Consider the following 27,616-nt stretch of genomic DNA (forward strand, 5'->3'; position numbering starts at 1 on the left):
GTCTAGCTACGGGAACACTTTCTTTAACTACTTCAGTGCCAAAGGAAGGCTACGTCCTTCCCCACTATTACACATGGTTTGGAGCAGAAGTGATGTACTAGAAGATCCATAGCTGACAACTACGTCATCAGGCACCCCTTATTATTGCAGATGTCCAGGAGTGGATTATGAGAATGCACCATGAGGCCGTTTTCACATGTTCTGTCCGACATTGATGGTAATAATGGGGACCACAACCACCAGACTAACTGTAGATCTCCTGACCCAAACTCAACAGCCCAATTTACGTCCAAGATGCTGTGTAGTTTGGGCCAGGAGACCCACGCACAGTCTGGACATTTTAGTCCATATTCGGACTGTGAATATTGGATTTATGAAACCAGATATAGCTTGGGGAGCAGCAGAAAGAGAAGAACAAAGAAGAAAGAGAAGAGTGGGATGCAGGATTGGAGTGGCCCACAAGAGCACGGGTGAATCCTTTGGTGGGCCTCCAAAAGAAAGTCGGAGGAGAGATCAGGGGCAAGGCATTTCCATGAAGCCTGGATGACTCTCTGACTAAGTGATAGATCTAAAAATGACCACTCCATGAACACAACTGGGAAAACTCTGCGAAAATTATCCCAGCAGAACAATATATAGTCACGTACTGAAATCTTGTGCTAGGGTTAAAGAAGTAGGATAATCATCAGTGTGTTATGTGTTGCAAATGGCTACTAGATATGTTTGGAGAAGGTCATTTGGACCCATTGAAACACATCATACCCAATGAATCTTCCTTAATTCACAGAACAATAGGTTCTGGCACACGGCAAATTCATGAGGATCTGTTTTTCATGGTCCACCATGTATAATATTATGTCTATCGGGATCCTGCAGTCAGTAGACCACACATCCAGGCTGTCCTAAAATCCCTACATGTTATCAAATTGTTTGATATCTCTTATTATTTTGAATTTTTTTTTGCAGGCTGGTCTGAAAAAATTTGTGGAGTATGTACAACATGGTTCAGCTGAGAAAGTAGCCAGGCTCTTGGACAAAGGCTTGGATCCCAACTACCATGACTCCGAAGGTGGAGGTAAAATATACAGTCACCATGGATGGAAAGTTCATGTGTACATTTCTGAAACGAACCCACCAAGGAGCAGATATGTGGTGGAAACTAATGCTCATGTAGCATTGTACCGATGGTTATGGATATTGAGTCAAGGCATGTAATGTGCCCCATTAGGACATCTTAAGAAGATGTCCACTATTTGGAACCTCCTTTTAATATACACTATATTGACAAAAGTATGTGCCCCTCTCTAGATTACACAGGAGCTTTTCTGACCTCCCTTTCTACATCCATAGATATTAATACGGAGTCAGTCCCTTTGCAGATATAACAGCTCCCGCTCTTCTGGGAGGGTTTTCTACAAGATTTTGGAGGCATCTGTGGGAATTTTTGCCCCTTCATCGAGAAGAGCATTTGTGAGGTCAGACCCTGATGTTGTGGAGAGGCCGGGCTCACAATCTCTGGTCTAGGTGTTGGATGGGGCTGATGTCCAGGCTGTTTGCGGCCGCTCATGTTTCCTCCTCCATGTCTGTATGGATCTTGTGCACTGGGTAAAGTTATGGGGACCAGAAAAGGGTCTTCTCAAAATTGTTCCCACAAAGATAGAATTGTCCACAATGCCTTGTGCTGAAGAATTAAGATTCCCTTTCACTGGGACAAAGAGGCCGAGGCCAAGCTCTGATAACAGCCCATAGCATTATCCTCCTCCACCATCTGTACAGCGGTACAATGCAGTCAGGGGGTAACGTTCTCCTAGAATCACCAAACCCAGACTCCTCCATCAGACGCCAGATAGAGAAGTGTGATCCGTCACGGCACAGAACACGTCTCCTGCAGAGTCCAGTGGTGGCGACTTTACACCACTCCATCTGGCGCTCGGCATTGTGCTTGGTGATGTACGGCTGGCATGCAGCTGCTCGGCCATGAAGCTCCCGGTGGGGGAGCAGTGTTTGTGCTCATGTTATACCAGAGGAGGTCTGGACTCTGCAGTTATGGGGTCAGTGGAAAGTTGGTGACTTTTCTGCCCTTTGCTCCTCAGCACTCGGCCGCCTGCTCTGTAACGTTACAGGGTCTCCACTACTATAATAATGTGAGGACTGGATTAGTGGCTGCCAGCTACATCAGGTATAGTTCCTGTTTTATTGGGGTAAACATTACTTTTGCACACCTGTAACCTGAGAGATGGGGCAGGTGGACTGCTGGGCAGTCTCCATTGATTGCCCAGGACAGTACTCACCATCACTAGACATGTCAGTATCTTGTCCAGACTCTTTACATGGGGTATTCTAATTATAGTAAAACTTTGAGTAGAATTAGAAAAACATCAGACATTTCATTAGACGGCGGTGCATAGATCTTCAGAGGAAGGACCGGGCTCATCATACATACATATGTATTAGTAGATCGATGTCACAATCGCCTTTCATGTGTGCAGCGCTTGCAGCTCATGTGCATACTACACCGTGGGTCACCAGACTGTAATGTTTTCCCTTTAATCCGTATGTTTTATATGCGGCATAATGTGATTTATTGTAATTCTTGTGATTTTCACACATTTAGTATACATATCTAATGTCCCTGTCACTTTTCTCTTTTACGGCTTTTATCAACCAGAGTGCGGAGATCTGTACTTGTCCATAACTGCCATTCACATCCCTATTCCGGCAGCTGCTTTGAAAGTAATTGGGCACATTATGCTTGCCCCCCTGGGAAAAGGGGACTTATTTTGTGGCACAGGCAGCTAAGCCACACCCCTAACCCCACCCAGTCCTTTATAGAAACAGTGCCCCTAGTGAAGCCCCTTAGAATTCCCACACTGCTTAATTCCTCTTTTGTGACTTTCATGTAGTTTTATGTCCTAACAATGCCCTTCAATAAAATGTGATGCCCTAAAGATGCATCCCACATATTATTGTCCCCTCTGCTCCCAGCTACTGAGCTGACTGACTACCCACTGACTTCTCTCAGAACTAAGATGGTGCCCACCTTTTATACTTCCCTCTAGGTGCACCCAGGAACTGCCCTCTCCCTCCTATGCACTACAGGGTTCCCCCTTCCTCGGTGTTCCCTCCCCCCCACTCCAGCCAGGGACAGGGACTGTCATGCTCTACTTGGAGCATATCGGTCGCCCTGCCCCCCGGAAATGTGGTGTAATGCATGCAGGTGTCGGGGTCCTGATCCACACTCCATCCTTACCTGGAAGTGAGATATCGCACATCTGGATGAGATGCAATACCTCTGTAGCAACCGAGCCCTCGGGGTGCTACATTCCCCCCCGGTAAACCACAGCACGTCCGCGGGCTGGAACAGAGCAAAGACAATGCAAATTAGGACATGCAAAGAAATTTTTTTCTTTTTTTTTAACTGTCAACTGCATATCACTTCCCTTTATGGGAAACATTTTCTCTTTTCAACATTATAAGTGCACCTTTAATATCACGGGAACTCTTTTATCAAACATCATGTAAAGCATCATATAAAGCAATTCGGTATATAAAACTTTTCATATAAAACGTTTTCAAGTGGACTCCCTTGTACTGGCCGCGGTGCAACTTGCGACCAGGTGTCCATTCTTTTTCAATAAGGTGCAAACTTGCAAACAGGTAACAGATGAACATGAGGGACCCGTCCCAAGGCCTCAACGGAGGCCCTGGGGTGGCTGCAGGGCATAGATGATCCAGATGCTGGACCTCGTCTTCGGCCACCTCCAACGGTTTTTGTTCTGAGGTCAGTTGTTGTAGTTCCTTATAAAACCAGTAGGGGGCACTTTAAGAAGTGCAACTATTTACAAAGTTGACCTCTCCCAGTCCTCGGCCGGATACAAACAAAGAGTTGGCTGCTCCCAGTCCTCAGCCGGATATTACTAACTCGCCTCCGGGTAACTTTCAGCAAAACAAACATTCAACAGTCAGGCAACAGTCCCCAACTGGGGTGAACTTTTCCTCTTGTACCCTGATGGGCAACTATTTACAGTTCACTCACGTTCTCCTTTAATAGCGGCGTCCTCCTTGTGCACGCTCCTCCTCCTCGTAGTCCTCAGACCCGTCCGGGTCCTCTGGATAGTCGGATTCATGGTAGTGCTGCTCCTCTACCCGCTGGACATTGAGGGCATACCACCCTTGCAGTCCTCGATGTCGGGTGTATGTTACCCGATCTCCCGGGAACAACTCCCGCTTCGGGTGACCCGCTGGCAGGTGACCCTCCACATCCCTCCTGTCAATATAGAGGTCTGTGGCGGTAGTAGAGTCCCGGATGAACCCCCACCCTTTCTCTTGGTGGAACTTTACCATGGTCCCAGCAATTTTTGGACCGCGTGCAGCTTGGGGGTTTCGACGGGTCTGCATTTTCTCCTCTGTGCTCCGGGCTTGCAGCTGCTCCCTCTTCTGGCGCCGCGCCCGCTCCTCCTTCTCAAGCTGCCTGATTTCCCGCTCGCAGAACTCCCATCTGCGAGCTGCTTCCGCCCGCGTCTCCTGCGAAAACCCCATCAGATCCTCCCCAATCTGGTCCCACTCGATCTGGACCTCTTCCTCCGGGAGCTGGGGGATGGCGACTGGCTGTGGCATGGGCAGGAGCGGAGCAAGCGGGGCCTCGGCCTTTGTGGACAGGTTCTTCCTGTGACGAGGGTGAACCCATCCTTCTGGTACGGGGACCGGCTCTCCATCGGGTCCGGCGAACTGGCTGTACAGGTCGGTCCCTAGGGGTGGTGGCTTCGGGACCGGGGGCGCACGCTGCTGGAAGACGCCTGGGGAGGTCGGGCCTTGTGACCAGGCCTGGAGCGGGCCACTTCCGACCGCACCCGGGGTCAGGGGGCACGGCCCGGGGCTTGATCCGGCGACGGTGCTCACGGCTTGGGGCCTGTGTGCCGGCGGCGGGAGCGGGGGAGGCGCAGCGACGCCCGGAACGTCTGGCTCCGCGACAGGGTCCAGAGGCAGGTTGGTGGCATCAGAGCTGGTGGCAGGGGTGTCCCCCTTACCTGCTCCCAGGGCTGCGCTGCTCTCAGCTTCCGGCCTCCGCTCCTCGTCCTCAGGGGCTGGCTCGCTGGCCGGTGCTGGCGGCGTCCAGTGCTGCTGGGCCGCGACCCGCCGGGCCATGTCCTCTCTCCATTCTGCTACAGCTTCCCACTGCGCCTGGACCATCCTCCGGTCCAGATCCTCCAACGCCATTCGGAGGAACTCCGGGTCTTCTCCAGGGAGTTGAACCATCAGCTCCTTGAGGCTGCATGGGGCTGCGATGGCCTGCAGCAAGCCACCCGTCAGGGTGCTGGAGTTGGTGCTGCTCGCCATCTCCGGGTGTGGTCTGCCGAGACTGATCCAAACCACACCCTGCCCCTCGGTTTTCTTCTCTTTCCGCCCCTGTTGGGGGTGGTCCTGGGGCAATCTGATGACAATCACTCTCAGGGGCAGCCCCCCCACATTGATGGACATCTCTACAGCCGCACTCAAGGCTGTTGGGGGTGGGCTCCTTCTTTGGCGCCGTTCTGGGACCTGGCCCACGATGGGAGGTGGCTTCTTGTTGTCTTTTGGCGTGCACATTATGGCATCCATTCTGCTGGGGCGGGCGCCATATTCCATACAGTAAAACAGTCTCTTTTCAGGCACGCAGTACCCGTTGGTAGCAGGCACGAAATCCTGCCGACTACGCCAAAAGTTGACGCGCCCCCTGGGCCGCGCATGTGTGGGGATACCCGGAACCGGACCCGTTGCGGATGCTGGGGGCTGTAGTCCTTGCGTTGCGGGGACCCGGTCCCGTGGCTCAGGGTGGTCAACTCAAATGGCAGTCTACTTATAGGGTTTTGTGATATTAAATGTCCGACTACGCCACCCGTGGGTCGCGGTCAGAGTGAACTGCCGCTGCAGGGCAGACTGCTGAGGCTGGTGTTGTGAGTGCAGCAGGAAATAGTATAACTCCCCACTGGAGGAGTATAGCCTCAGGGCAGCAAGTGGAGATGTTGGGGGTGATGGTGCGCGGGAGCAGCAGTAATGACACAGAGTCCTGTAATGCAGTCCAGAGTATTTACTCACAGTTCTTTATCCACGTTACTACAGCTGGTCATAACGTCCCTCGTCACACTGTGTTCACCAGGTGAGGGGCTCGGCCTACTCCCAGATAACTTTGGAGCGTTTCACAGGACCCCCGTTACGTGTCCTTTCTCTGGCCTGTCATACCCCACCAGTGACCTCGCTTCTGTCCGGCTGCCTCGGGCCTTCTCTGGTAAACTTTGGCGCCAGTTTCCCTGACCTTATATGGTGCCTTCCTAGCGGGTAAAGTGAGGGGCTGCGCCTCGTGAAATGTCACAGCCTCCGGTTTCTAGCTGAGGGTAGTTCCCCGCCTCCACTAGTTTCGGGGACCAGTCTCCCCCTTTGGCCTGACCCTTCTACGCAGGTAGATTCGGGCGTGCGGTGGCGACTCACCGATCCGCACCCCTGGGGTCCCTTTGTTCCTTGTTCCTGGAGCCTCCTCCGCTCCTCTTTCTTCCTTCTTCCTCCTCCAGGCCCCGGCCTATTCTCAGGCCTGCCTGCGGAGCAGAGCCCATGCAGAGCCTCTGCTCCCAGCTACTGAGCTGACTGACTTCCCACTGACTTTTCTCAGAACTAAGATGGTGCCCACCTTTTATACTTCCCTCTAGGTGCACCCAGGAACTGCCCTCTCCCTCCTATGTACTACAGGGTTCCCCCTTCCTCGGTGTTCCCCCCCCCACTCCAGCCAGGGACAGGGACTGTCGTGCTCTACTTGGAGCATATCGGTCGCCCTGCCCCCCGTAAATGTGGTGTAATGCATGCAGGTGTCGGGGTCCTGATCCACACTCCATCCTTACCTCAGAGTGAGATATCACACCTCTGGGTGAGGTGCAATACCTCTGTAGCAACCGAGCCCTCGGGGTGCTACACTCCCACACAGTATGATGCTCCCACAGTGCCCCATTACCCCATTACAGACAGTATGATTCCCCCACACAGTGTGATGTCCCCACAGTGCCCTATTACACATAGTATGATGCCCCAATGCAGTATGATGTCCCCACAGTGCCCTATTACACACAGTATGATGCTCCCACACAGTATGATGCTCCCACAGTGCCCCATTACAGACAGTATGATTCCCCCACACAGTGTGATGTCCCCACAGTGCCCTATTACACAGAGTATCATGCCCCAATGCAGTATGATGTCCCCACAGTGCCCTTTTACACACAGTATAATGCTCCCACACAGTATGATGCTCCCACAGTGCCCCTTTATCCCATTACAGACAGTATGATTCCCCCACACAGTATGATGCCCCATAGTGCCCTATTACACATAATATGATGCTCCCAAATAATAAGATTTCCCCACAGTGCCCCATTACCCCGTTACAAACAGTATGATTCCCCCATACAGTATGATGTCCCCATAGTGCCCTATTACACATAATATGATGCCCCCATGCAGTATGATGTCCCCAGAGTGCCCTATTACACATAATATGATGCCCCCATGCAGTATGATGTCCCTAGAGTGCCCTATTACACATAATATGATGCCCCCATGCAGTATGATGTCCCCAGAGTGCTCTATTACACACAGTATGATCCTCCTACACAGTATGATACCCCCACAGTGCATCGTTACACATGATGACTCCCACGTTATAATTCCCCCACAGTACCACATAACACACTGTATGATGCCACCACACAGCATGATGTCCCCACAGTGCCATATTACCTAAGGTATGATGCACCCCCAGTACCCCTTTACACACACTGTAATGCTTCCATAGTACCCCATTACCCACACTATGATGCTCCCTTACAGTATGATGTCTCCACAGTGCCCCATTACATAAGGTATGATGCACCCACAGTACCCCCTTACACACACTATGATGCCCACAGACAGTATGATGTCCCCACTGTGCCCCATTACACAAGGTATGATGCCCCCTACAGTATGTTGCCCCAAAAGTACCCCATTACACACAGTACCAAAAGGGCAACTAAAACCTGACTGAAATGATTTAAAGGGCTTGTCTGTTACTGTACAACCCTTTTATTTATGGACCCATGGAAATGGCTTACAAAAAAAAATTATACTCACCTCCCAAACTGGTGTTGCCCCTCACAAATTTCCTTCGATCAACATCCGGCGGTAGGGTGTCACGTGAGCGCAGCAGCCAATCAATTGCCTCTGATTGGTTATAGCTTTTCCTAGAAGAAACAGTGTATCAGATGCTAATATAAGTATTGCTGTCCAAAGTCCCTGGAATCTCCTTTTCTGATACAGTCCTGGCAATCTTAGGACATCTCGGGCCAAATAAGGAGTACAGTTTATGTAAACCTCACCCTGATGGTTTGGGGGCATTTCTGGGCAAAATTTGGGACAGGACTTCTCTAAGCACGAAGGGCATAGGAACCACAGTGCAAAGTTGTGTCACTGGAGGTGACCAAGTGACCAAATACAGGGCTCCAAAGTCTTCAAAATGTCTGCTTATGGTTTCATTAGAAGCATGTGACCATATATATTTTTTAATTTTCTACTTGTGTTGGTAGATAGGACTTTATCTGCATTTTAGAAATTACCAGATTGGAATTTATAGAATACATAGAATTACCATATGTCTATCATATATTGCAGTGCACATATACAGTACAGACCAAAAGTTTGGACACACCTTCTCATTTAAAGAGTTTTCTGTATTTTCATGACTATGAAAATTGTACATTCACACTGAAGGCATCAAAACTATGAATTAACACATGTGGAATTATATACTTAACAAAAAAGTGTGAAACAACTGAAAATATGTCTTATATTCTAGGTTCTTCAAAGTAGACACCTTTTGCTTTGATGACTGCTTTGCACACTCTTGGCATTCTCTTGATGAGCTTCAAGAGGTAGTCACCGGAAATGGTTTTCACTTCACAGGTGTGCCCTGTCAGGTTTAATAAGTGGGATTTCTTGCCTTATAAATGGGGTTGGGACTCTCAAGAAGGAGAGTGATGGGGTGCTACAACAGATGACCTGGCCTCCACAGTCACCAGACCTGAACCCAATCGAGATGGTTTGGGGTGAGCTGGACCGCAGAGTGACGGCATATGGGCCAACAAGTGCTAAGCATCTCTGGGAACTCCTTCAAGATTGTTGGAAGACCATTTCCGGTGACTACCTCTTGAAGCTCATCATTCTTAACTTAGCTGCTTTTTTCTTGCCATAATACAAATTCTAACAGTCTATTCAGTAGGACTATCAGCTGTGTATCCACCTGACTTCTGCACAACACAACTGATGGTCCCAACCCCATTTATAAGGCAAGAAATCCCACTTATTAAACCTGACAGGGCACACCTGTGAAGTGAAAACCATTTCCCGTGACTACCTCTTGAAGCTCATCAAGAGAATGCCAAGAGTGTGCAAAGCAGTCATCAAAGCAAAAGGTGACTACTTTGAAGAACCTAGAATATAAGACATATTTTCAGTTGTTTCACACTTTTTTGTTAAGTATATAATTCCACATGTGTTAATTCATAGTTTTGATGCCTTCAGTGTGAATGTACAATTTTCATAGTCATGAAAATACAGAAAAATCTTTAAATGAGAAGGTGTGTCCAAACTTTTGGTCTGTACTGTATATTCTCACATAAATTGATGCCATTTGGTTCCTTTATAGAGACACCATTGACCTTGGCTTCACAAATGGAAGGAACGGTGGATGTCATTAGGATGCTTTGCCTGGGAGGAGCCCACATTGACTTCCGTGCCCGTGACGGCACTACATCTCTCCACAAGGCCGTATGTTCCCGAAATTACAATGTGCTCATGGTAAGAGAAATACATTGTGGTTTATTCTACAACTTGTCTTAATTTCTGTTACAGCCATGGTGCTAAAAATTCCAGTTGAGATCTACTCCTTGTTAGAGTTGAGTGGATCAATTAAAATTAAAATTCCACAGCTTCTCAGAATTTTCCTCCAAAATTTGATTTGTGGCAAATAATTTTGCTGCAAATCAGAATTCTGAAAAGTCTCAAATTGAGCAGAAAATATGTGCATACCACTTTGAGGTCTCATGGTTTGTAGGAGTATATTGTAAACACAGTTTTATTAAGGTCCAAGAGACCGCAACCTAAATGGGTGTCAGGATTCATGTTATCCTTCTACAGTTTGACCACTAGTGGCGGCTATTGTTCACCTTAAGAATTGTGCTGCAATTCCACTCCTTACCACTGGAGGCTGCTGCTGTGTTCTACAATTGCCCTTTACTAAGATGGCAGTTTCTAAACCTGTTGAATCCATCTTGTTTCCTTTTTGGGCCTACTTAAAGCCGCATGGATCTCTCACTTTTTGCTTGAGTATTGTGTCTAGCTGTTTAGTCTCCATCTCCTGGACTGTCTTACCCAGACTGTTCTCACCTATCTACGGATTCCTACAACTCCTTTGCTAATTTCAAGAACTTCTACTACCGTTTGCTGTTTTGGCTCGTGCTCCTTCGGCCACTGGATTCCATCAGTGCTACACTAGTATCGTAACACTTGGTTGGGAAAAATGGCTGATAACTGGTGGTAACAAACAGTGGCATTTGCTAGTGTGTACAGTTCTTTCATTGGACTACTGCTAAAAAAGAAAAGGGGAAAAAAAAATAAAATTTCTACATCACACCACCTATTTTCTGCCACTAATCTTGTGTATTGTTTTTAATGAACAATACATAAAGTATCTTTTTAATGCTGTTTAATCAGTCCTTGAGACGTTTTTTTCTTTATGTGTTGTAACGCACACTCTTTGTGAGGTAGACAGTTGTGTTTACATTTCTGTATTATTGAGATTTTTCTTTTGGATTAAAAATAAATATATGGCTTGCCTTGTCTCACAATCCAGGGAGCACACTTTCTGTGACACACAAGATGGTTTCAGGATTTTGGTAGTAGCAAAATTAGCACTGAGGGGTTTAATACTGACCCTCCTTGTTTGTTTGAATGTGACAAATTAAAAAAGGCCATTAGTAAACTGCAGTTACTGCAGTATATCACTGACCTATCAATTCACAGTTACACTGAGTGTCTATAGAACTACAGGATTTCCCTATATATCACTTGAATGTTATTAGCCCACTCTAGGCTTTAGAAGTGTGTTAAATGACATTTTTGTGGGGGAGATCCTCACAAATGGAATCGCAGAATGTTCGAATTCGCGGGGACCTGAAAATTTCAGAAGATTTGACTCAAACTCTATTCTCGTTGTATCTATCTGCTCATTTCTACTCCTTGTTATATGCCATAAGTTTATGGCAAAAATGACTTTGTAGTTGCAGAATACGCTTTAGGCTCTCATACTGTACGTTTTGCGCCGAAACATATATCTCCCATTTCTATATAGCTAAATATGCATTTTTTATGAGAAATGGGTGCAAGCCGCCTTTAGACTCTTCTGATATGACTTATCAACGTCAGAAAATAAAGGATCAGTCATGTTTAATCCAGCATCTCCAATCCTTTTTTTCCTCTAACAACTGTTGTGTGAGAGTCAGAAAACTAAGATTGCAAGTTATTACCTATCCATCAGAAGAACCTCTTCCACCACTGATCAGTAAAATGAGGGGCCCGAGTTTGAGTAGAGTGAACATGCACATTACTGCTCCATTAAAAGTCTAGGGAACTGCCAAAGATAACCAAGTACAGCTCCCAGCTATCTCAGTCTGTCCCAAAGATTTGGAGTGACAGTGTGCATACTTGTCGATGGTTCCATTCCAACAGGCAACTTGAGCCCCTCATTTTCAGAAAAGGTGAGGGTCCCAGAGGGGAAAAGGTGATAATGTGCAAGCCTTTCAAAGAGTAATTAAACTGTCATTTTTTTATAATTTTGTCCATCATGGAAAGTTGTGAAAATTTCTTATTAGGTTATTTTTTTTTTATTTATTATTTTTTATGTATTTATTTATTTTATTTTATTTTTTCATTATTTTTTTTTAATTATTTTTATTTATTATTTTTTATTATTCTTGTATAAAATATTGCATGTAACCCCTACTATTCCCCTGTCTATTTTCCTGGTTTGAGATGCGCTGATATTAGAATGTACTCATTTGGAGTACAGATGATGGTAGTGATGAGTCAGCTCCTGTCTTCTCCTCTGAGTGTTCTGTTGCTGCAGGAGATTATTCTGATGGGGGCTTGGAGCAAAAGGTGGCACAAGCATTACACTAGGGAGAAGGAAAATTTTGCTATGAGGCTTTCCATGTTCAGTTACGTCACTTAATATACATTTTCTATATCTTACTGTTATGCTCCTAGGTGGCGCACGTGGTTAGTGGACTCACTGTGCCACGAGCTGGACTTACCCTGGAGGGGTGTGACTAACGACCTACCTCTAGTGATGAGTTCAGACTTGTGCAGCAGGTAGCTGCCAGGTGGCACTCCAGGGCGGTGTCCGGCTGTAGCTGATGACACCAAAGGGCAGAGACGTACTTCAGATCCTCAATAGGGCAGGGGGGCTACATGTGTGCTCGCTGCCCCTTTAAGAACAGGGGAGCCTGCGCACATGCGCCCTGGGCATGCTTCCGACACACAGTGCTGAGTGCACACAGGAAATTACAGGAGGCAAGAGCAGGAGAGCGTGGGAAAGCACACCGAGTGCAGGGGCGGTGAGTAAGCCGACGTCCCTGCATGGGGGAAAAGGGGACACCATGCAGGGGTGCTGGGCATAGTGCTACACTTACTACTTGTGTATGCAAACAAACCACAATGTTTTGGATTTAATCACCTACCAAAACCAAAAAAGTTCAGAAAAAAATACAAGATTGCAATTAAGAAAATAATTAGGTGCATCTTTCATGAAGAAACAGGATCATATATCACATTCTAAAGTAATCCGCTATGATACATAGAAGAAAGCGCACAGACCACACGTCTCTCATATCCAGAGTGACTGATATATGGGATGACTGAAGGACGGGATATTAGGAGTAATGATAGACTTAATGCACATCATCCATTTCTCTGCAATTTCTGCATCAAGAAAGATCAACCATAAAAAAATGGATGTTGCTCATACATCAAATCTCTGGAGCATTGCTGGTCTGTCACACACAGACCATCAAAAAAACCATATGAACAAAGATTCAGTTTTGACCACTAAGTCCCTTGATTTGTGATCAGCAAAGCAATAATTGACGCGTTTCAGGTTTGCATTTTCAGAAATTCAATGTTGTAGATTCAGTGCTGATTAATTTCAGAATTTATCTTTTTAGTGGCCTGAATTTCCTTTCTGTGAAACTCCAAATGCATTTCAGAAACAATTCTGAAAATTTGGCTGCAATCAACCACCCGAAGGTGGAGCCGAGGAGCTAAAAGCATGCAGTTCTCTATATTAAAAGGGGTTTTTTAATTTTCTTAAATGGGTAAAATTACAAAGTGTTTGGGTATTGGCATACCAGGGCCCATATGTCACTCTCCACAAGGAGAAATGTTACCCCTTAAACCCTAGTCTCACCTAGCCAAATCAGTTCTCATACTTTGCACTGATGAAGGGCAATACCCCGAAACACTGTGTCTAAAAATTGAGATTCTGATTTGGCTTTTATCCTAAGTCATATTGCAAGGCTCGTTAAAGGGTCCATAGTAACTTGTAGGATCGCTCTTTCCAACAGGTGACGCTATAGAGTTCAAGTCCTCTTTCTCTCTGAAGAAGCAATTTGCAACTTTGCTATTTAGCTCTTATTAAAAATCCTCACTGTTCTCACTAATGAAGGGATTTTTTTAATTCTAGCGTTTACTGCTTGTTGCCTAGATTACTGGCCACCTGTGCAATCTATCAGCAGTGGCTGGTCTCCTAGACAAAAAGCACAGCACTTACAAGCTCTTTGCTATAGAGCTTACAAAGTATAGCTGCCTTTGCTTGCAGCCTCGCAGAGTGCACCTTTCGGGTTAGTGGAGCAATCATGCCGCTGAGTTGAACTCTCAGCAATCAGGAGCACACAACTCCCAGCTGGCAGGAAGCCAGGAAGCAGGGGAGCAGTGCGCTCGGGAGACAGAACATGGGAAATAATGGAAGCTCCTAAGCTTGCCCTAGTGGTGGCTGAAAGCAGCAAGAATTGTTTTGTGTTCCTCCAGGAGATTTTGGATCTCTGCAGTTTAGGAATGAAGCTTCTAATTAGAGATGGGAGAATCAATTTTTAGGACTCTGGTCCGCCAGCCTGGTCAGTAATCCATGACCGCTGGATGAGAGGTCTGTGAATCTCTTTACCGCCTGGTATTCCTACCTCTATTGTTAATTAGCCGGGCCGGTGTGACGTCGTGTTTCCATGAGGATGTTGCTCTCAAATCGAAAGAAGAGCCAGGAATGCCGCAAAGTAAGGAGACTCGTAGGCCTCCAGTCCAGCGGTCACAAATTACTGACCTGGGTGATGGACCAGATTTATGTGAACCGATTCTCCTACCTCTACGTCAAACCCTATAAGGAAATTATATAGCACCAACATTTTGGATTTATTTGGTGTAGATGAAAACATTTGAATATCTTTGAGCTTCATACATATTTAAAGCCATAGTTGCCAACTTCAAGGATATGATCACAGCATTTTTCCACCTCCACCAAGTGTCCTTCACTCTACAATTAGGCTATGCCTCTTTCACGCCTATCCATACCTCTTCCACACCTATCCATACCTCTTCCACTCCCTCTTAATGTGAGTTTGGAAGGTGGGACTCAATCGGATAATGGAACATCATTGGAAATTGATGGTTTCCGGAAGGTTTAGGTAGCATCTGAGAGAATTTATATCTCTTCCGGAACTCCACAAGATCTCCTCCTGTTATGTTCTGCAACTTAGAACTAAGGAAAAGGATGGAAAAGCGGTCTCTGCACTGAGACTCAGCTTACCCCTACGCTGGGGTGGGTGCCCTATTCCTTATGAATAGCCACACCGAAACTCCTGCACTGAACTCAGACGAAGACCTGTAGGACGGGGAAAGGGGTCCCTAAAAGATCTAAGGACTGGGAGCAAAAGCAGGAGACCTCCTAACAGAAAAGTTAGTTGCAGAAACGAAAATTAAAGGAAACAAAACTGGTGGAACAAGAAGTCCCATGATAACAATAGTCCAAAGCAAGAAGAACTAAACAAGGCTACTTAGCCAGAGCACAAGCGTTACAACACTGATGTCCAGCGGAGAATGGGAGCCAGGTGCTGAGTAATAAAGAGTGCAGAGATCACGTGACCTAGAAACCCAGCACCAGAGGAAAATACTAGAAGCCAGCAAACCACAACAAGATGGCCGATAGTAAAACAAAATAGATTCTAAAAGTACCTCCCCTTTTACGAGGATCCTCCAGATCCTCTACGCCGAGCCTTACCAGGAAATCTCCTGTGAAAAGCCTTAATTAGCCTTGAGGCTGAGACGTCCTCGGCCTTCACCCAGGAATTATCCTCGGGGCCGAAACCTCTCCAGTACACAAGATACTGTAATCTTCCTCTATGCCACCTGGAATCCAAAATGCGAGAAATCTCAAATTCACCGTCCTCATCAACAGGAGGAACAGTAGGCTTTGTCTGCTTATCAGGCGTGTCTGCCTTCTTAAGTAACGACACATGAAACACAGAATTAATCCTCCAGGACGAGGGAATGCCCAACTTCACCGCTGCCGAGTTGACAATCTGAACCACTTTGAAAGGACCCACAAATTTAGGCCCCAGTTTTTTAGAAGGAATCTTCAAACGAAGATTCCTAGAGGACAACCAAACCATATCCCCAACAGCAAACAAGGACTCCTTTCTTTTTTTGTCAAAATACCTTTTTGATCTCCTGTCAGCCTCTTTAAGGTTCAGACGTACGTTGTTCTCCTCTTGTACAGCAGCCCCAACTTTGGAAAATGGACCAAAAGATGGATACCTGCCAGTACAACAAAAAAAAAGGAGAACAACCAGCCGAGGAAGAAGTATGATTATTAAGGGCAAACTCTGCAAGTGGTAGAAATTCTGACCACATTTCCTGATTGTCTGCCACAAAACATCTCAAAAACTGCTCGACATCCTGGTTCTTCCTTTCAGTCTGTCAATTGGACTCTGGATGATAACCCGATGAGAATGACAAATTAATTTTCAATATGTCACAAAAAGCACACCCAAAGTGAGCCACAAAGTCCGTCCTCTATCGGAAACAATGTTCGTGGGAACACCATGGAGCCTAACAATCTCCTTCACAAAAGCCTTAGCAAGAGTCTTCACGCAAGGTAACTTGTTGAATGGAACCAGATGACACATTTTACTAAAACGGTCCACAACAACCCAGATGACAGAAAAACCCTCCGATAAAGGCAGATCGGTGATAAAATCCATGGCAAGGTTCGTCCATGGCGAACTAGGAACTTCCAAGGGGCATAGCAACCCCGCAGCCGGAGCGTGAGAGGCCATCGACCTAGCGCACACAAAACACTGACACACCCACTTGATGACTTCCCTTTGCCATCTTGGCCACCAGAAACTCCGACCAATAGACTTCCTAGTTTCCGAAATCCCTGGGTGACCTGCCAACCGAGACTCATGACATTCAACAAAGAACGCTCTCCTCTAGGCTCTAGGCACAAACAATTTACCACATGGAGTGTTAGTTGGTGCCGCACTCTGAGCTTCTAGGATGCTATTCTCCAACTCAGAAGCCAATGCGGCCACCACCACCCCTCTCTGCAAAATACACTCCTCCCTCTCAGCATTCACCGCTGGAGAGAAACTACGAGACAAAGTGTCAGCCTTAACATTCTTTGTCCCCAGGACAAAGGTTACAGAAAAATTGAACTGGGCAAAAAACAGTGCCCACCTAGCCTGACGGGCATTCAAACGTTTAGCTGCGTCCAGATAAATCAAATTCTTATGATCAGTGAAAACCTGTATAGGATGTCGAACCCCCTCCAAAAAATGTCGCCAATGCTCGAACGCGAGTTTAATAGCCAAGAACTCACAATTCCCAACATCATAGTTGAGCTCTGTCTCAGAAATTTTTTTTGAAAAGAAAGCACAGGGATGTACCCCATCCTCACCCTCCTGGGACAGAACTGCCCCTACGCCTATAGATGAGGCATCCACCTCATCCAAAAATGGCTTGGTCTCATCTGTCTGGATAAGAACAGGAGCAGAGCTGAGCCTCTCCTTGAGATACCTAAAAGCTTCAATAGCCTCAGTGGACCATTAGACTGTATTAGCACCCTTCTTGGTGAGATCAGTAATGGGTTTAGCGATGACAGAGAAATTCTTTATGAATTTCCTGTAATAATTGGCAAACCCCAAAAACCTCTATACGGACTTCAAACCCTCAGGCCTTGGCCACTCCAGCACAGCCTGAACTTTCACCGGGTCCATCTCAAAACCATCACAAGAGACAAAGTAACCCAAAAAACGAATTTTCTGGACAGCAAACTGACACTACTCCAATTTAGCAAAGAGTGTGTTATCTCTCAGAATCTGAAGAACTTCGCGGACTCTCTGCCAATGAGACTCAAGATCCGATGAATAAATCAAAATGTCATCCAGATAAACAATAACACTCCTACCGATCAAGGGTCTCAGCATGTCATTGATGAAATTTTGAAAAAATGCAGGGACGTTAGTAAGCCCAAAAGACATCACCAAACACTCAAAATTTCCTTCCGGGGTGTTAAAAGCTGTCTTCCATTCATGTCCTTCCTTCACCTGCAGCAAATTATATACCCCACGAAGGTCAATCTTAGAAAACCATTTAGCTCCGGTCAATTGGTTAAACAAATCCGGAATAAGTGGTAACGGGTAAGGATTGCGCACAGTGATCGCATTAATCTCCCGAAAATCCAGACATGGCCTAAGACCCCCATCCTTCTTTTTGACCAAAAAGAACCCAACTGCCACAGGAGACTTAGAGGGTCTTATGTGACCTGCAGCTAAACTAGTCTGAAGGTACTCCTTCAAAGCCTCCCTCTCGGGAATTGTCAGATTAAACAACCGACTCTTAGGGAGTTTAGCATCAGGGACGAAGTCAATAGCGCAATCGTAATCTCTATGAGGTGGTAAAGCTTTCGACTCCACCTCCGAAAAAACCCTCCAAAAATCCTGAATGGGTTCAGGTAACTCCCCCTTCACAACAGCCGCAATGTGAACATTACAACACTTACCATAACACCCCTGACCCCAGGACCTTATGGAACCAGACGACCAGTCCAGCAAAGGATTATGCACTTTTAATCAGGGCAACCCCAGGAAGACCGGGGAAGGCAACTTAGCAAGTACAAATAAGTCAATCTGCTCCTGATGTTCCATATTCATAGTAAGCGGAAACCCAGTGACCTTTCGAAGAATGCTCCCATGCTCCAGTGGAGTATTATCAATCACCACCACAGGAAAAGGAGATGAAAAAGGTTCAGAATCAAACTTATACTTTATTTGAACTCAAACGAAGACTTGTAGGAAGGGGAAAGAGGTCCCTAAAAGATCTAAGGACTGGGAGCAAAAGCAGGCGACCTCTTAACAGAAAATTTAGTTGCAGAAACGAAAATTAAAGGAAACAAAACTGGTGCAACAAGAAGTCCCAGGATAACAATAGTCCAAAGCAAGAAGAACTAAACAAGGCTACTTAGCCAGAGCACGAGCATAACAACACTGATGTCCAGCAGGGGATGGGAGCCAGGTGCTGAATAATAAAGAGTGCAGAGATCACATGACCAAGAAACCCAGCACCAGAGGAAAATACTAGAAGCCAGCAAACCACAACAAGATGGCCGATAGTAAAACAAAATAGATTATAACACCTCCTTTTCTTGGACAGCTTACATATTCAGGGACAAATATAAAGCATATAGCCATTTAAGTAGGCCATTTTCTAGAGATAAGCAATTAAATTCACGCCACTGTAAAGGCTGTCAGATAGTCCTCCATGGCAGCTGGTCTTAACTTGTGCACTCAACAGCATTGGCCTGGCAGCATGGGTTCCTCTTGCCGTTACTATGTCTCGTGAGCAATGCACACCATGGCATCTCATGAGGCCTAGTGACTAGACCTCACGTGACATCATGACGTTGCAGGGCCCAGTAAGTGCCAGAGGCATCCATGATGCCAGGCTGAGGATTTGCATGTTTTTTTTTCTTTAAGTTCATCATCAAGAGTGGGTCTTGGGGTTTCAAAATGTTGACTTCTGACTAGTGTTGAGCGAGCATGCTCGACACTGCTCGGTACTCGCCCGAGCATTTCACTACTCGGGATGTTCGGCGAGCACCGAGCATTTCCGGGTTACTCGAGCGGGAGCTCGAGTCTCCGCCCTGCACGTTTGGTGCTCTTTACAGAGCCAATGAACATGCAGGGATTGCCAGCCAGTCACTGTAATGCCGCAGACATGTTGTTTGTTGGCTTTACAATGATTGGCTGACCACACAGCGTCACCTCGAGTATTTAAAACCGGGCGCCGCCATCTTGGACACAGTCGCTCCGGATCAGACAGTGTAGGGAGAGTGCTGCTGAGTTAGGGAGAGATTTATACTGCAAAATAGTTAGAGTAGGGTCTCTAAAGCCTGTCAAATCAAACAAACAGTCCTTCTCAGGACTAATATCCATCCCAGATATCAGGCAGGCAGGCTGTATAGGAGACGCAGTGGTTATACCAGCAAACGCTGCATTACAGTCCTGTGTGCTCCTGCTTGTCAAATTGCTAGACTTATCCACCAGTCTCAGGGGCCAGGAAAAATCTTTTTTTTTTTCATCTAATTCCTTTTTTTTTCCTCAGTCAGACTGTACAAATGCGCGTCTTATTAACCTTTTGGTATTTCCCCCACCCCCCCAAAAATTTGAGTGTGTCTGTGACTGTTCAGACATCAATATATCTGTTTAAAAGAGTCTGGTGTAGGCCACATAACTATAACTGTGGTTTTGCAGTTCCATGGTTCAAATCTCTGTATTATCCAGCTTTTGGCCGTTTTCTGTAAAAAAAAACAGTAATAGTGTCTCCCTGACTGTTCAGACACCAATATATCTGTTTAAAATAGTCTGGTGTAGGCCAGATAACTAGAACTTTTGTTTTGCAGTTCCACGGTTCAAATCTCTGTATTATCCTGCTTTTGGCATTTTTTCCGTAAAAAAAACCCTGTAATAGTGTCCCCCTGACTGTTCAGACACCAATATATCTGTTTAAAAGAGTCTGGTATAGGCCAGATAACTAGAAATTTGGTTTTGCAGTTCCATGGTTCAAATTTCTGTATTATCCAGCTTTTGGCCATTTTTCCGTAAAAAAAAAAAACAGTAATAGTGTCTCCCTGACTGTTGAGACACCAATATATCTGTTTAAAAGAGTATGGTGTAGGCCAGATAACTAGAACTTTGGTTTTGCAGTTCCACGGTTCAAATCTCTGTATTATCCTGCTTTTGGCATTTTTTTCATAAAAAAAACTGTAATAGTGTCTCCCTGACTGTTCAGACACCAATATATCTGTTTAAAAGAGTCTGGTGTAGGCCACATAACTAAAACTGTGGTTTTGCAGTTCCATGGTTCAAATCTCTGTATTATCCAGCTTTTGGCCGTTTTTCTGTAAAAAAAAAACAGTAATAGTGTCTCCCTGACTGTTCAGACACCAATATATCTGTTTAAAAGAGTATGGTGTAGGGCAGATAACTAGAACTTTGGTTTTGCAGTTCCACGGTTCAAATTTCTGTATTATCCTGCTTTTGGCATTTTTTCCGTAAAAAAACCCTGTAATAGTGTCCCCCTGACTGTTCAGACACCAATATATCTGTTTAAAAGAGTCTGGTATAGGCCAGATAACTAGAAATTTGGTTTTGCAGTTCCATAGTTCAAATTTCTGTATTATCCAGCTTTTGGCCGTTTTTCCGTAAAAAAAAAACAGTAATAGTGTCTCCCTGACTGTTCAGACACCAATATATCTGTTTAAAAGAGTATGGTGTAGGCCAGATAACTAGAACTTTGGTTTTGCAGTTCCACGGTTCAAATCTCTGTATTATCCTGCTTTTGGCATTTTTTCCGTAAAAAAAACCCTGTAATAGTGTCCCCCTGACTGTTCAGACACCAATATATCTGTTTAAAAGAGTATGGTGTAGGCCAGATAACTAGAACTTTGGTTTTGCAGTTCCACGGTTCAAATCTCTGTATTATCCTGCTTTTGGCATTTTTTCCATAAAAAAAAGCAGTAATAGTGTCTCCCTGACTGTTCAGACACCAATATATCTGTTTAAAAGAGTCTGGTGTAGGCCAGATAAATAGAACTTTGGTTTTGCAGTTCCACAGTTCAAATCTCTGTATTATCCTGCTTTTGGCATTTTTTCCGTAAAAAAAAACTGTAATAGTGTCTCCCTGACTGTTCAGACACCAATATATCTGTTTAGAAGAGTCTGGTGTAGGCCACATAACTATAACTGTGGTTTTGCAGTTACATGGCTCAAATCTCTGTATTATCCAGCTTTTGGCCGTTTTTCTGTAAAAAAAAAACAGTAATAGTGTCTCCCTGACTGTTCAGACATCAATATATCTGTTTAAAAGAGTCTGGTGTAGGCCAAATAACTAGAACTGTAGTATTGCAGTTCCACGGTTAAAATCTCTGTATTATCCTGCTTTTGGCTTTTTTTCCGTAAAAAAAAAAACTGTAATAGTGTCCCCCTGACTGTTCAGACACCAATATATATGTTTAAAAGAGTCTGGTGTAGGCCAGATAACTAGAACTTTGGTTTTGCAGTTCCATGGTTCAAATCTCTGTATTATCCAGCTTTTGGCCGTTTTTCCGTAAAAAAAAAACAGTAATAGTGTCTCCCTGACTGTTCAGACACCAATATATCTGTTTGAAAGAGTCTGGTGTAGGGCAGAAAACTAGAACTTTGGTTTTGCAGTTCCACGGTTCAAATCTCTGTATTATCCTGCTTTTGACATTTTTTCCATAAAAAAAACTGTAATAGTGTCTCCCTGACTGTTCAGACACCAATATATCTGTTTGAAAGAGTCTGGTGTAGGGCAGAAAACTAGAACTTTGGTTTTGCAGTTCCACGGTTCAAATCTCTGTATTATCCTGCTTTTGACATTTTTTCCATAAAAAATACTGTAATAGTGTCTCCCTGACTGTTCAGACACCAATATATCTGTTTAAAAGAGTCTGGTGTAGGCCAGATAAGTAGAACTGTGGTTTTGCAGTTCCACGGTTCAAATCTTTGTATTATTAAGCTTTTGCAATTTTTTTCCGTAAAAAAAAACTGTAATACTGTCTCCCTGACTGTTCAAACACAAATATATCTGTTTAAAAGAGTCTGGTGTAGGCTACATAACTATAACTGTGGTTTTGCAGTTCCACGGTTCAAATCTCTGTATTATCCAGCTTTTGGGTGTTTTCCTTAATAAAAAAACAGTAATAGTGTCTCCCTGACTGTTCAGACACCAATATATCTGTTTAAAAGAGTCTGGTGTAGGCCACATAGCTATAACTGTGATTTTGCAGTTCCACGGTTCAAATCTCTGTATTATCCTGCTTTTGACATTTTTTCCATAAAAAATACTGTAATAGTGTCTCCCTGACTGTTCAGACACCAATATATCTGTTTAAAAGAGTCTGGTGTAGGCCAGATAACTAGAACTTTGGTTTTGCAGTTCCATGGTTCAAATCTCTGTATTATCCTGCTTTTGGCATTTTTACCGTAAAAAAAAAACTGTAATAGTGTCCCACTGACTGTTCAGACACCAATATATCTGTTTAAAAGAGTCTGGTGTAGGCCAGATAACTAGAAGTTCGGTTTTGCAGTTCAATGGTTCAAATCTCTGTATTATCCAGCTTTTGGCCGTTTTTCCGTAAAAAAACAGTAATAGTGTCTCCCTGACTGTTCAGACACCTATATATCTGTTTAAAAGAGTCTGGTGTAGGCCAGATAACTAGAACTTTGGTTTTGCAGTTCCACGGTTCAAATCTCTATATTATCCAGCTTTTGGCATTTTTTCCGTAAAAAAAAAAAACTGTAATAGTGTCTCCCTGACTGTTCAGACACAAATATATCTGTTTAAAAGAGTCTGGTGTAGGCCAGAAAACTAGAACTGTGGTTTTGCAGTTCCACGGTTCAAATCTCTGTATGATCCTGCTTTTGGCATTTTTTCCATAAAAAAAAGCAGTAATAGTGTCTCCCTGACTGTTCAGACACCAATATATCTGTTTAAAAGAGTCTGGTGTAGGCCAGATAACTAGAACTTTGGTTTTGCAGTTCCACAGTTCAAATCTCTGTATTATCCTGCTTTTGGCATTTTTTCCGTAAAAAAAACCTGTAATAGTGTCTCCCTGACTGTTCAGACACCAATATATCTGTTTAAAAGAGTCTGGTGTAGGCCAGATAAGTAGAACTGTGGTTTTGCAGTTCCACGGTTCAAATCTTTGTATTATTAAGATTTTGCAATTTTTTTCCGTAAAAAAAAACTGTAATAGTGTCTCCCTGACTGTTCAAACACAAATATATCTGTTTAAAAGAGTCTGGTGTAGGCTACATAACTATAACTGTGGTTTTGCAGTTCCACGGTTCAAATCTCTGTATTATCCAGCTTTTGGGTGTTTTCCTTAATAAAAAAACAGTAATAGTGTCTCCCTGACTGTTCAGACACCAATATATCTGTTTAAAAGAGTCTGGTGTAGGCCAGATAACTAGAACTTTGGTTTTGCAGTTCCACAGTTCAAATCTCTGTATTATCCTGCTTTTGGCATTTTTTCCGTAAAAAAAACCTGTAATAGTGTCTCCCTGACTGTTCAGACACCAATATATCTGTTTAAAAGAGTCTGGTGTAGGCCACATAACTATAACTGTGGTTTTGCAGTTACATGGTTCAAATCTCTGTATTATCCTGCTTTTGGCCGTTTTTCTGTAAAAATAAAACAGTAGTAGTGTCTCCCTGACTGTTCAGACACCAATATATCTGTTTAAAAGAGTCTGGTGTAGGCCAGATAACTAGAACTTTGGTTTTGCAGTTCCACGGTTCAAATCTCTGTATTATCCTGCTTTTGGCATTTTTTCCGTAAAAAAAACTGTAATAGTGTCTCCCTGCCTGTTCAGACACCAATATATCTGTTTGAAAGAGTCTGGTGTAGGGCAGATAACTAGAACTTTGGTTTTTTGAAGTTCCATGGTTCAAATCTCTGTATTATCCTGCTTTTGGCTTTTTTAACGTAAAAAAACCCCTGTAATAGTGTCCCACTGACTGTTCAGACACCAATATATCTGTTTAAAAGAGTCTGGTGTAGGCCAGATAACTAGAACTTTGGTTTTGCAGTTCCACGGTTCAAATCTCTGTATTATCCTGCTTTTGGCATTTTTTCCGTAAAAAAAAAACTGTAATAGTGTCTCCCTGACTGTTCAGACATAAATATATCTGTTTAAAAGAGTCTGGTGTAGGCCAGATAAATAGAACTGTGGTTTTGCAGTTCCACGGTTCAAATCTCTGTATTTTCCAGCTTTTGGCCATTTTTCCATAAAAAAAACAGTAATAGTGTCTCCCTGACTGTTCAAACACCAATATATCTGTTTAAAAGAGTCTGGTGTATGCCAGATAACTAGAACTTTGGTTTTGCAGTTCCACGGTTCAAATCTCTGTATTATCCTGCTTTTGGCTTTTTTACCGTAAAAAAAAACCTGTAATAGTGTCCCACTGACTGTTCAGACACCAATATATCTGTTTAAAAGAGTCTGGTGTAGGCCAGATAACTAGAACTTTGGTTTTGCAGTTCCACGGTTCAAATCTCTGTATTATCCTACTGTTGGCATTTTTTGCGTAAAAAAAAAACTGTAATAGTGTCTCCCTGACTGTTCAGACACAAATATATCTGTTTAAAAGAGTCTGGTGTAGGCCCGATAAATAGAACTATGGTTTTGCAGTTCCACGGTTCAAATCTCTGTATTATCCTGCTTTTGGCATTTTTTTCATAAAAAATTAACAGTAATAGTGTCTCCCTGACTGTTCAGACACCAATATATCTGTTTAAAAGAGTCTGGTGTAGGCCAGATAACTAGAACTGTGGTTTTGCAGTTCCACGGTTCAAATCTTTGTATTATTCAGCTTTTGGCATTTTTTCCGTAAAAAAAAACTGTAATAGTGTCTCCCTGACTGTTCAAACACAAATATATCTGTTTAAAAGAGTCTGGTGTAGGCTACATAACTATAACTGTGGTTTTGCAGTTCCACGGTTCAAATATCTGTATTATCCAGCTTTTGGGTGTTTTCCTTAATAAAAAAACAGTAATAGTGTCTCCCTGACTGTTCAGACACCAATATATCTGTTTAAAAGAGTCTGGTGTAGGCCAGATAACTAGAACTTTGGTTTTGCAGTTCCATGGTTCAAATCTCTGTATTATCCTGCTTTTGGCATTTTTACCGTAAAAAAAAACCTGTAATAGTGTCCCACTGACTGTTCAGACACCAATATATCTGTTTAAAAGAGTCTGGTGTAGGCCAGATAACTAGAAGTTTGGTTTTGCAGTTCCATGGCTCAAATCTCTGTATTATCCAGCTTTTGGCCGTTTTTCCGTAAAAAAAAAACAGTAATAGTGTCTCCCTGACTGTTCAGACACCAATATATCTGTGTAAAAGAGTCTGGTGTAGGCCAGATAACTAGAACTTTGGTTTTGCAGTTCCACGGTTCAAATCTCTGTATTATCCTGCTTTTGGCATTTTTTCCTTAAAAAAAAACTGTAATAGTGTCTCCCTGACTGTTCAGACACAAATATATCTGTTTAAAAGAGTCTGGTGTAGGCCAGAAAACTAGAACTGTGGTTTTGCAGTTCCACGGTTCAAATCTCTGTATTATCCTGCTTTTGGCATTTTTTCCATAAAAAAAAGCAGTAATAGTGTCTCCCTGACTGTTCAGACACCAATATATCTGTTTAAAAGAGTCTGGTGTAGGCCAGATAACTAGAACTTTGGTTTTGCAGTTCCACAGTTCAAATCTCTGTATTATCCTGCTTTTGGCATTTTTTCCGTAAAAAAAACCTGTAATAGTGTCTCCCTGACTGTTCAGACACCAATATATCTGTTTAAAAGAGTCTGGTGTAGGCCACATAACTATAACTGTGGTTTTGCAATTACATGGTTCAAATCTCTGTTTTATCCAGCTTTTGGCCATTTTTCTGTAAAAATAAAACAGTAATAGTGTCTCCCTGACTGTTCAGACACCAATATATCTGTTTAAAAGAGTCTGGTGTAGGCCAGATAACTAGAACTTTGGTTATGCAGTTCCACGGTTCAAATCTCTGTATTATCCTGCTTTTGGCATTTTTTCCGTAAAAAAAACTGTAATAGTGTCTCCCTGCCTGTTCAGACACCAATATATCTGTTTGAAAGAGTCTGGTGTAGGGCAGATAAATAGAACTGTGGTTTTGCAGTTCCACGGTTCAAATCTCTGTATTATCCTGCTTTTGGCATTTTTTCCATAAAAAATTAACAGTAATAGTGTCTCCCTGACTGTTCAGACACCAATATATCTGTTTAAAAGAGTCTGGTGTAGGCCAGATAACTAGAACTGTGGTTTTGCAGTTCCAAGGTTCAAATCTTTGTATTATTCAGCTTTTGGCATTTTTTTCCGTAAAAAAAACTGTAATAGTGTCTCCCTGACTGTTCAAACACAAATATATCTGTTTAAAAGAGTCTGGTGTAGGCTACATAACTATAACTGTGGTTTTGCAGTTCCACGGTTCAAATCTCTGTATTATCCAGCTTTTGGCTGTTTTCCTTAATAAAAAAACAGTAATAGTGTCTCCCTGACTGTTCAGACACCAATATATCTGTTTAAAAGAGTCTGGTGTAGGCCACATAACTATAACTGTGATTTTGCAGTTCTACGGTTCAAATCTCTGTATTATCCAGGTTTTGGCCATTTTTCCGTAAAAATAAACAGTAATAGTGTCTCCCTGACTGTTCAGACACCAATATATCTGTTTAAAAGAGTCTGGTGTAGGCCAAATAACTAGAACTTTGGTTTTGCAGTTCCACGGTTCAAATCTCTGTATTATCCTGCTTTTGGCATTTTTTCCGTAAAAAAAAAACTGCAATAGTGTCTCCCTGACTGTTCAGACACAAATATATCTGTTTAAAAAAGTCTGGTGTAGGCCAAAAAACTAGAACTGTGGTTTTGCAGTTTCACGGTTCAAATCTCTGTATTATCCTGCTTTTGGCATTTTTTCCATAAAAAAAGCAGTAATAGTGTCTCCCTGACTGTTCAGACACCAATATATCTGTTTAAAAGAGTCTGGTGTAGGCCAGATAACTAGAACTTTGGTTTTGCAGTTCCACAGTTCAAATCTCTGTATGATCCTGCTTTTGGCATTTTTTCCGTAAAAAAAACCTGTAATAGTGTCTCCCTGACTGTTCAGACACCAATATATCTGTTTAAAAGAGTCTGGTGTAAGCCACATAACTATAACTGTGGTTTTGCAGTTCCACGGTTCAAATCTCTGTATTATCCAGCTTTTGGCCGTTTTTCCGTAAAAAAAAACAGTAATGGTGTCTCCCTGACTGTTCAGACACCAATATATCTGTTTAAAAGAGTCTGGTGTAGGCCAGATAACTAGAACTTTGGTTTTGCAGTTCCACGGTTCAAATCTCTGTATTATCCTGCTTT

The 27,616-nt window shown here is 43.7% G+C and overlaps 1 protein-coding gene across 1 annotated transcript in view; it reads left to right on the top strand.

The window, feature by feature from the left end:
* SHANK1 (SH3 and multiple ankyrin repeat domains 1) overlaps positions 1 to 27,616 on the top strand; it is a 619,704-nt gene that overhangs the window by 305,591 nt on the left and 286,497 nt on the right. The window contains exons 5-6 of the mRNA XM_073655995.1: positions 967 to 1,075; positions 9,704 to 9,855. Coding sequence (XP_073512096.1) covers positions 967 to 1,075; positions 9,704 to 9,855 — 261 coding nt within the window. The remainder of the gene's footprint in view (positions 1 to 966; positions 1,076 to 9,703; positions 9,856 to 27,616) is intronic.

Source organism: Phyllobates terribilis, unplaced genomic scaffold, assembly GCF_046119375.1.
Source record: "Phyllobates terribilis strain yellow unplaced genomic scaffold, ASM4611937v1 Scaffold_12__6_contigs__length_324123572, whole genome shotgun sequence".
NCBI classification, from domain to species: Eukaryota; Metazoa; Chordata; class Amphibia; order Anura; family Dendrobatidae; genus Phyllobates; species Phyllobates terribilis.